Source organism: Manihot esculenta, chromosome 7 (assembly GCF_001659605.2).
Source record: "Manihot esculenta cultivar AM560-2 chromosome 7, M.esculenta_v8, whole genome shotgun sequence".
NCBI lineage: Eukaryota > Viridiplantae > Streptophyta > Magnoliopsida > Malpighiales > Euphorbiaceae > Manihot > Manihot esculenta.
In genome coordinates, this window is record NC_035167.2 from 233,722 (window position 1) to 243,894 (window position 10,173).

Genomic DNA, 10,173 nt, shown 5'->3' on the forward strand with positions numbered 1-10,173 from the left:
ACATCTCTTAGCTAGTTTAAAAATTAAGATTGAGTGACTAAAGCTTCTTCGACATCTATAACTATTTTGTCTATAAATAATTAGAAATTATTTTTGCATCTATGATCAACCAATAAGACTAAAACTGAGATTAAACATTCATTGAATTAATCTCATATTGATTTTCTCACTTAAATCTAATTACTTTACTTCTTTTAATTGTTTTAGGTCAATGAGATTGATGTAATTTTTAATTCTTTGTTTTTTAAAACTCCCATTTTATTTTTGTTTTTGTTTTGTCTTTCAAGTGAATTAACTTCCTTCCAATCTCTATAGGACAAACCCTACTCACAACTATCGCAATTTTGTTTGATTTAGAAAAGTAGAAATTTATTTTTGGTGGCCTCGACACCTACTAAATCTTAGCGCTATTGCTAAGATATAGTTTTAATTATTTTAGTAATTCTTTTGAATGGCACATTCTAATCCTTTGAGTAGCCTCAACTTTAAACAAGGAATCGAGAAAACCGTGAGGAGGTTGAGAAAAGAGATCAAATCGAGATACAAAAATGTTTCATCCTCTAAGACTAACAAAGAGGTATTGGTTGCTGTCGAGGGAACAAATCATGGGCACAGAAGAAACAATATCTGACCCAAACAATTCTTCTAATGAATTTGTCATTGAGAAAAATATTGCTAATAAGCAAGCAATCAATGATGTCAACAATGCCATTGATTTCCAACCACTTTGTATCAACTATTAAGAACTAAATGCAACACTTAAGCTAAAGTCATTATTGATTTATTTACTCCTTATCTTTTGAGGACGTGAAACGGAAGATCCTCATAGGTGCTTGAGTTCCGTATTGCATGCTCCAATATAAGACATAATGAGTTTTCGAAGAACATATTAAGCTGAGGGCCTTTCATTTCTCATTAGTTGATGATGCAAAAGATAGTTATATAATCCACCTTTAGGTTCAGTCACCACATGAGGAGAGACCGTGAAATTATTTTTGGACAAACTTTTCTTCCTTTTAGAGCATCTGCAATTAAATATTAAATATAAAGAAGCAAGAAAGGATACATAAACAAGAACATAAAAAATGTTGAGCCAGTAGCTATCAGCTGCATTTTAATTCGACTCTAAGTATAATGTCCTTCCTAATTCTTATGAGCCTGTAGCTTATTTGACTTTATTTTTTCTACACTACAAAAATTTCCCGGATTAGTAACGGAAATTTCCGTTACTAATTATTAAAAATCCGTTACTAAAACCATTTTGTAACGGATTTGTAACGGAAATTTTCCGTTACAGTGAACCTCGTTGCTAATGCATTAGTAACGGATTTTATAGTCCGTTACTAAATTAGTAACGGATTTGTAACGGAAATTCCGTTACTAAATTTGGTTTCCGTTTAGTTGATTTTAGTAACGGAATTTTTGGGTAACGGATTTTTCCGTTACAAATCGGTTACTAATTTAGTAACGGATTAGTAACGGAAATTCCGTTACTAAATTTAGTTTCCGTTTTGTTGATTTTAGTAACGGATTTTTCCGTTACTAATCCGTTACTATTTTTAACATATCAGTAACAACTTAATCCGTTACTAATCCGTTACTATTTATAAAATTATAATAAAATATTATAAATTATATAATCTAATCAGACAAACCTGTAAATACACTCACATATTACAACTAACCTGTAAATACACTCACATATTACAACTCATCTCAATAACAACATGTAAAAACCAAATGTCATGAATGAACTCAAATCCAATATCATATATTATGTAAATCAAATCAAACATATATCCAAACATCCAGCTGTTCAATTTTAAACTCAAAAAATTAACAAATTCTTTATTATCCTAGTACATATGTGTAATGAAAAAAGAAACTATAAATGTGTAGTGTTCTCGTCCTCGTCCTCATCATTTGTTTCATCTGCTTGATAAGGAGGCTGTGCAGGCTGTGCAGGCTGTGCAGAAGTTCCCTCACCGGGAGCTGAAGGCTGGTTGCCTTGTCTTTCACTCACAAGCTGCATAAGTAAATCCTTCACCTGTGAGAGCTCAGAGGTAATCCGCACATTTTGCTCAATCAATGCTTGTTCATTATCCTCACGCTCCTGTAGCTTGCGTCTGAGATCAGCCATTTCATCTTGAAGATCCTGATTTTGCTGAGCTGATGTGAAGGATGTATTAGCAGAAGTCTTGTTTGGGAAGAAAACTGAAGCCTGTGATCCAAGACCGTACACCCTTCTTTTTTTCTCTCCACCTACTGCCTCAAAGTATAACTGAGCCTCATCAACGCGGGATGCCTGACTACTGTCATTATCTGTCTGTGATGCTTGCTCTTTCAAAGTCAGAAAGCGATCCTTCAAAAAAAATACCATGTGATATAACAGTATAAACTACAAATCAAATAATTTACTATAAATTTATTTAATTTCTCACATGAATGGACTTTGAGCGTGCATCAACAAACTCTGAGGAACCCTTCTTCTTATGCGTAGCCTCAAATAACTCATGAGGTAGAGGATCTCTGCCTAGTCTTTCGCGCTGCAAGTAAAATATAAATAGTAATAACATGCTTCAATATAAATTCACAATAAATTGGATAAATTTAAAGTATTTGAAAAAATTTAAGTGAGAATGAATATTACGTACCATCTGTTGTTGATGCCTATACTGAGATATGGATCCTCCACAATGTCTTGATGGGCCAGCACCTTGCCCACCTGTTTCACTCTTTCTGTTATTTGAGAATTTTTTGCATTTCTCTTTATACTCAGTTGCTCCCCAAGCGAATTGCCATGCATCCATTACTCCTTCTGTCAGTGATAGTCTCTTCTCCTTCCCATTCCTTACGCTACACATAAGGCTACGATATCGCTCGGCAGCTTTCTTCCTCCAAGCTATCTTCATCAGTTGTTCTATTGCCTCCTCCCATAAGAAGTGTTTCTGTAATTACTCACATTTAGCTACAAATAATGCACAGTAAAAATAATTACATGTACAATATAATTTGTATTACCTTAAATTCTTGCCAATAGAATTCTTTAACCTCTTCTGGTACATTCTTCCAACAAAATCCATCTGCTACTAACTTTTCCTTGAAGATCAAGGTAATCCGCCTAGCAATCGGATCAGAAGGCTGCATGCTGTAAAAGAATAATTGACAAACAAAATAATTTTGAAATAAGCAAAAAAATTAAATGCATAGTTAAAAATACTTATAAATTTTACTCACACTGAATTTACTAAGTGAATATGTGGTCTGAGCCCTGTAGGTGCACAACTACCAGAAGCAGATGCAGATGTAGCCGTAGATGCAATAGGTGGCAAACCTATGGGTGCTGAGGCAGTAGCAGATGTGTGCACTGATGCAGGAGTGGATGATGCAGCACCCGGTGTGGATCTCTCACCCTGGTCTGGTCTAGGAATCAAAGCAGTGTGTTGTACCAAATCTTGATTGACATTTTCTGATTCAGTTGTGTGGACACTACCCCTGCCATGGTCTCCTCGACCCCGTGATGAAGATCCGCGTCCTCGTCCTCTCATCCTGTACAAATTTACATTATAAAAATCAAGATGTAGTTAACATATTTAATAACTAAAAGTAAAAATAGATATCAATTATGTTATACCTTCTATTCACTATCTACATCTAAGTCATCATCATCATCATCATCTGTTTCTGTTGCTATTATAGTTTCATCTTCATCATTTTCTTCACCATCATCAATTTCAATAACATCCCCAGTTGGATCATTTAATTGTTGTGTTGAATCATCAATTTCTCTAATTATGGCAGTGTGTTCCATTTCCTCTTGTTGAAATGGTTCATCAGCAGGTTGTGTATTTTCTTGTGTTGGAAGTTGAATTACAGAACGTGCTTTGACTTTTATAGCAGCCCACCAGTCAATTTTATCTCGCTTTAGGCTAGGATACGGAGTATATATCACTTGCATTGCTTGTACTCCCAGCACAAAAGGCTCATATCTATTAAAAGATCGTTTATGATTCACATCGACAAGTTTATATTTACTATGGATCTTTGTGCCTACATTTGGAGTGGGGTCAAACCAATTGCATTTGAAAAGTACAACTCGCTTGATTGGAAGACCTGGATACTCCAAACGTATAACTTCAAGCAATTGTCCATAGTAATCGCTTTCTTCGCTGCTGTAATTTGACCCCTTAATACACACCCCACTGTTCATTGTTGCTCTACTTGCACAGTATGACTTCGATTGAAACTTATATCCATTCACCATATATCCATTGTATGATGTCACACTTCGTAATGGACCCATTGCAAGCGATATGATAAACTTATTGGATATGTTATTGCACGAATCATGAGCAAAATTGTTGAACCATATAGAGAATTCACTCTCCAATTTGATGTCAATCTGAGAATCATTGACCAACGGATCATTTGAGCGCAATTGATCAATGTAAATGCTGGAAAAACCTCAACTCCATTAGAAAAAGTAATTTATGAACATAATATATAAATTACTTATTTACGATAACTTACTCAATATAGGGTTTCACTTCTGGACAATTTAATAATATGTACACTTGTGCTGCTTTATACTCATCCTCCATAAGATATCTGGTTGTCCCTTTTCCTATTGGTCGACCGGACTGCATGAAGATTGATAGATTGCCTTCATAATTTTCAGTACTTTCTGAAATATCAACATTCCTTGGCACTTTTCGATGTCTAGTTTGGACATACGATTCAAAGTAATGTGCACAAAATGAAGTTGCTTCTTCTACTAGGTACGCATTACATATTGATCCCTCGACTCTAGCTTTATTTCTGACATTATTCTTAAGCCGTCGCAGATATCTATAAAATATATGACCAACATTAGTAAACATTATTAAATAACTTAATTAAAGTGAAGTTAAAAGAACTTACCGTTCAAAAGGATACATCCATCGATATTGCACTGGACCTGCCAGCCATGCTTCATATGCTAGATGGAGAGGGAGGTGTTCCATACAATCAAAGAAGCTTGGAGGGAAAACACGCTCAAGCTTGCATATGATTAAAGGAATTTCACCATGCAACCGCAACATATCACTCTCACTTATAGTGGTAGATGTTAACTCCTTAAAAAAATTACTCAACTCTGTTAAGGGTTGCCACACATTTGATGGAAGCAACTCACGAAATGCAATTGGCATAATCCGCTGCATGAAGACATGACAATCATGACTCTTCATACCAAACATCTTCAGCTTCTTCATATCAATACATCGCCCCATATTGGAAACATATCCATCGGGAAACTTGAGATTTTTCAACCAATCACATAATACTTGCTTACTTTGCTTATCTAGAGTATAACAAGCTTTGGGATATCTCCTAGTGACTTGATCCATTTCCAACTCTGGCCGATCACAGATCACATTTAGGTCTGCCCTTGACTTGGCATTATCCTTTGTCTTTCCCTCAACACTCATTACAGTGTTGATTATATTTTCAAAAAAATTTTTCTCAATGTGCATTACATCAAGATTGTGTCGAATCAAATTTGTTTTCCAATACGGTAAATCCCACAAGATGCTTCTTTTTCGCCAACCGCATTGCTTTGATAGACGGGAATTTATTTCAAATGCATCCTCATCTATAACCCTCTTAAACCCCAATTCATCAATCTGTTTAAGTATTTCTTCACCGGAAATAGGTGGTTTAGCTTTCTTAGTAACAGATACATTCTTCCTAAAAGCTGTTTTGTTTCTTCTAAAAGAATGGCTAGGAGGTAAAAATTTGCGATGATTATCAAACCATGATTGCTTACCTCCTCTTGTCAATGTGAATGCATCACTATCTTCCATGCAATAAGGACAAGCAGTTCGTCCTGCAGTGCTCCATCCAGATAACATTGCATAAGCAGGAAAATCACTTATAGTCCACATTAAAGCAGCTCGCAAGTTGAAATTTTCTTTATTGAATGCATCATATGTTTCAACTCCATTCTCCCATAAATCTTTCAACTCAGTTACTAGGGGTTGCAAATACACATCCAACTTATCTTTTGGATTTCTAGGCCCTGGGACAAGTATAGTGAGAAACATATACTCACCTTTCATGCATAACCATGGGGGTAAATTGTACGGTGTCAATATGACAGGCCATGATGAATATTGCTGACCAGATTGTCCAAAGGGTTGAAAACCATCGGTACACAGTCCAAGACGGACATTACGTTTCTCAGCACTGAAATGAGGCCAATTATTATCAAAAGCTTTCCATGCATGCGAATCAGCTGGATGATGCATTAAATCATCATTAGTCCCATGATTTGCATGCCAAGTCATATCCTTAGCTGTAGCATTAGATGCGTACAACCTTTGTAGTCTAGGTGTGATTGGCATGTAATACATTTTACTATAAGCAACTTGGGTTTTACTAGAGCTCTGGCTAACTTGCAATCGTTTGTACCTCGGATGATCACACACCTTGCACCTGAGCAATTCATTATCCTCACCCCAATAAATCATACAACCATTTAAGCAAGTATGAATCTTCTGAATTGGTAATCCCAAGCCTTCAAGCAATTTCTTTGTAGAGTAGAAATTATCAGTAAACAAATTATCAGTAGGTAAAATCTCTTTGATGAATTGGCAAATATTGTCAAAACAACGTTCGGACAAATGATGTTCAGATTTGATATTCAATATCCTTGCCACAGCTGACAGTTGTGAATGATTTTCACAACCTGGCCACAATTCCTGATTAACAGCGGCCAACATGTCGTACAATCTCTGAGTAGATTGATTTGGAGGCTCATTACTAATTGATGGGGAGAAACTCGGTCCTGCTGCATCTACAACTAGTTGTTCATAAGCATTAGAGAACTCAGTATGTTGATATTCCACATTGCAAGTGTTGTAAGTCGAATCATTACTTCTCCCGTGGACCTCATTGTAGGTTTGCATTTCTCCATGCAAATACCATACATAATAGTCCCTAACAAACCCATATTTCATCAGATGAAACCTAACTGTACTCTCATCTTCAAAACTGCGATTTTGGCACTTAAATCGATTACATGGACACCTAATAAGTTCTCCATTCAAACAGTCTGGAAACTGTTTGGCAGCTGATATGAATTCATTTAATCCTTCAAGGAATAAAGGATTTAGTAGACCATCTTTTAGTCTTGCATACATCCAACCTCTGTCAGAATGCATATTGTACCTATTATACCTAGAATGTATAACAATAAATGAAGAGTTGGTCACAAGGATGTCCTCATCTAAAAAAAATATTAATAAATAAAGTAATGGTTATGTAAATAAAGCAACTAAGTCCCAAGTCAAAGGAAAGTCCACAGGAATCATAAGGAGAGAAAAGAAAGCAAAATAAGCCACAAACTACCATGAATGATACTAAAAATAATCTCCAATCTAATCTCCAAAAGTAGTATTAATTTAATTTAATTAATTTTAAGTATTAATTTAATTTTAATTTAATTAATTTTAATTTAATTTGAAGTATTAATTTGAAATATTAATTTTAAGTATTAATTTAATTTTAAGTATTAATTTTAAGTATTAATTTTAAGTATTAATTTAATTTTAAGTATTAATTTTAAGTATAAATTTGAAGTATTAATTTTAAGTATTAATTTAATTAATTTAATTAATTTTAAGTATAAATTTTAAGTATTAATTTAATTTTAATTTAATTAATTTTAAGTATTAAAATTAATTAATTTAATTTTAATTTAATTTTAAAATTAATTAATTTAATTTTCATTTAATTTTAAAATTAATTAATTTAATTTAATTTTAATTTAATTTTAAAATTAATTTAAGTATTTTTTCCTGGACTTCAGTATAGAATTTCTCTGTATCTGATATAAGGAGCAGTAGAAAGCTCATCACATGCATAGTTCATTTAATCATTTCCTAACAAAAAATGCAGAAAAGCAGGGGAAAAAGTCTTAGATGATTGATATATATATTATGTCCACAATATTAGGAATTTGGCAAATAGAGGATCCCTAGTTAGGTGTACATCACCAACCTCCCAATCTATTATTTGCTGGGTGTAATTAAAAGAACTGTCCTCCCTTTTTCAAGAACCTATAAATTAAGGCACTTGTCCAATTCACCATAAAATTCAGCTCTCACTACAACTATCTAAAATAGGAAGAAACAGTATAGGATATTAGCGAAACCTCAGGACTTACAAGATTTGGCATAACATTATCAAGTGCTCAAAAACATCAATAAATGAGCTTGTAAATAATTTCTCCAAAAGGACTTGTAAACTAATTTTCGCACAAACACAGGCACAAAAATAAACAAAAAAAGAACCCACAGCATTTCACCTGAATAAGTGTCATAAATGCTGATTATGAACTGAAAATAAGCTGAAAAAAGAACACCCATGGTACAGTAGAAGCAGCCGCTTTTCAACATGTACAAAAATAAATAAATAAATAATACCACAGACAGTAAAACTTTTACTAACATTAGCAGAGTTGATACAAGTTGTGAGCTTAATGCAACATGACTGAGGTTCCTTCCATCTATCAATTTACTTCAACTCCACCAGCCAAGGAAAGCAATAGCATAGCGCCTAGTAGCTCAATGACTATCCTCAAAAATCCACGCTCTTCTCCTCCTTCATGTGCTTTATGTCCTTTCACGTGATTCCCTCTACTCCCTACCTCTTCCTTTGTAACCCCTTCCCCTCCAAAAATAGAAAAGTCTGTAACACTATTCTAAATCGTTCTTACTGTAGCTAGAAGATATTATATTATTAGAATTGTTCTCCTCCGAATAATTCAAGGGTGTTGAGGGATTAGTCTTCCAAATGGAAAAAAAAAAATTCAGCAAATATCAACTAAGAAACTAGAGCATTCTACTGCAGCATCATATTCCATCTTAATCCCCATATAAATCAGTTCTCAATGATTTAACAACATTAGAAATGCATTAATTCACCCAAAATCAAACAGACATACGGATCAAAGTCCAAAGAGAAACAAGATCATTTTTGGCTCTGAATGATAAAACAATCGTTCCAATACGACACAATGCATAAACAGAGCAATGCCACAAACAGCAAACAGGAACAATTTCAAGTTTGCAATAACAGTGTCCACAAATAATCAAGTTTATGGGTCTTCAAAATTAATTCAAACCTGCAGTGATTGGACCAGCGGATGACGCGAAAATCAGCAGAGGCTTGCTTGACGACGAGGAACAGCACCGGACAGTAGAAGAACGGGACCAGCGGATGCGCCGATGAGAGGGAGACGGACTAGACTGACGGAAGCAACGACGACAATCAGAGGGAGCGATGGCGAAAATAGAAGAAGTAGCCACCACCAGCGGACGCAGCAACGGTGGTGACAGCGGATGGTGACAGCGGGTGGTGACAGTGGGTGGTGACAGCGGGAAGAGAGGTTTTTGTTGAAATGCCGGGAAAGGAGAAGTAAATCTGTGTGATTGAGAAAGGGAAAATACCCTATTTCGTATATTAGGGATTTTAATTTTAGTAACGGAAACATCCGTTACTAATTTTAACTTCTGTAACGGATAGTTTATCCGTTACTAAATAAACTGAATTGAAAACAATTTAGTAACGGATTAGTTAATCCGTTACTAATTTTGTGCCCGTTGAACCAATTCTGTAACGGATATTAATCCGTTACAGAATTTAGTAACGGATTAATAACGGATTATTTAATCCGTTACTATTTTTGTTCTTTACATGATATCCGTTATTAATCCGTTACTAATCAGTAACAGATATTTTCCGTTACTATTTTCCGTTACTGTTCCGATAAATTTTTGTAGTGCTATTTAAATGAAATTTATCTTTTAGAATTTATTATTTATTATGTTCTTTTTTAATTTTAAATTAATTGTTACATGAATAAGTTATATTTTATTTATTATATATGTTGTATAATTAATTAATAGTTTTTCTATTTCAATAAAAAATAACTTAATATATACCCATATTATTTATTTTATATAGGAAAATTAGTATAAGAAGTCAAATTTCGCAAGTCTTTCTGATTTTATCCAAATATTTAATTCTTAAAACTAAAGGCTAAATACTAAACACTTATTTATTGATTTTATCTAAATTTAAAAATTAAAGTTGGGAAAGTGTTTATGTTTGCATGATATAGCACGTGTT

The 10,173-nt window shown here is 34.1% G+C and overlaps 2 protein-coding genes across 2 annotated transcripts; both read right to left on the minus strand.

Moving 5' to 3' along the window:
* Positions 1 to 1,885: 1,885 nt before the first annotated feature.
* Positions 1,886 to 3,548, minus strand: LOC122724064. The gene is made up of 5 exons (XM_043958511.1): positions 3,238 to 3,548; positions 3,022 to 3,148; positions 2,655 to 2,948; positions 2,442 to 2,546; positions 1,886 to 2,362 (listed from the first exon to the last, which is right to left on the minus strand). The coding sequence occupies exons 1-5, from the start codon at positions 3,546 to 3,548 to the stop codon at positions 1,886 to 1,888; spliced, it is 1,314 nt and encodes a 437-aa protein (XP_043814446.1).
* On the minus strand, positions 3,407 to 7,466 carry LOC110621469. Its single transcript, XM_043958019.1, has 4 exons — positions 4,921 to 7,466; positions 4,531 to 4,848; positions 3,635 to 4,454; positions 3,407 to 3,549 (listed from the first exon to the last, which is right to left on the minus strand). The coding sequence occupies exons 1-3, from the start codon at positions 7,200 to 7,202 to the stop codon at positions 3,638 to 3,640; spliced, it is 3,417 nt and encodes a 1,138-aa protein (XP_043813954.1). The 5' UTR covers positions 7,203 to 7,466; the 3' UTR covers positions 3,407 to 3,549; positions 3,635 to 3,637.
* Between the last annotated feature and the right edge of the window lie 2,707 nt (positions 7,467 to 10,173).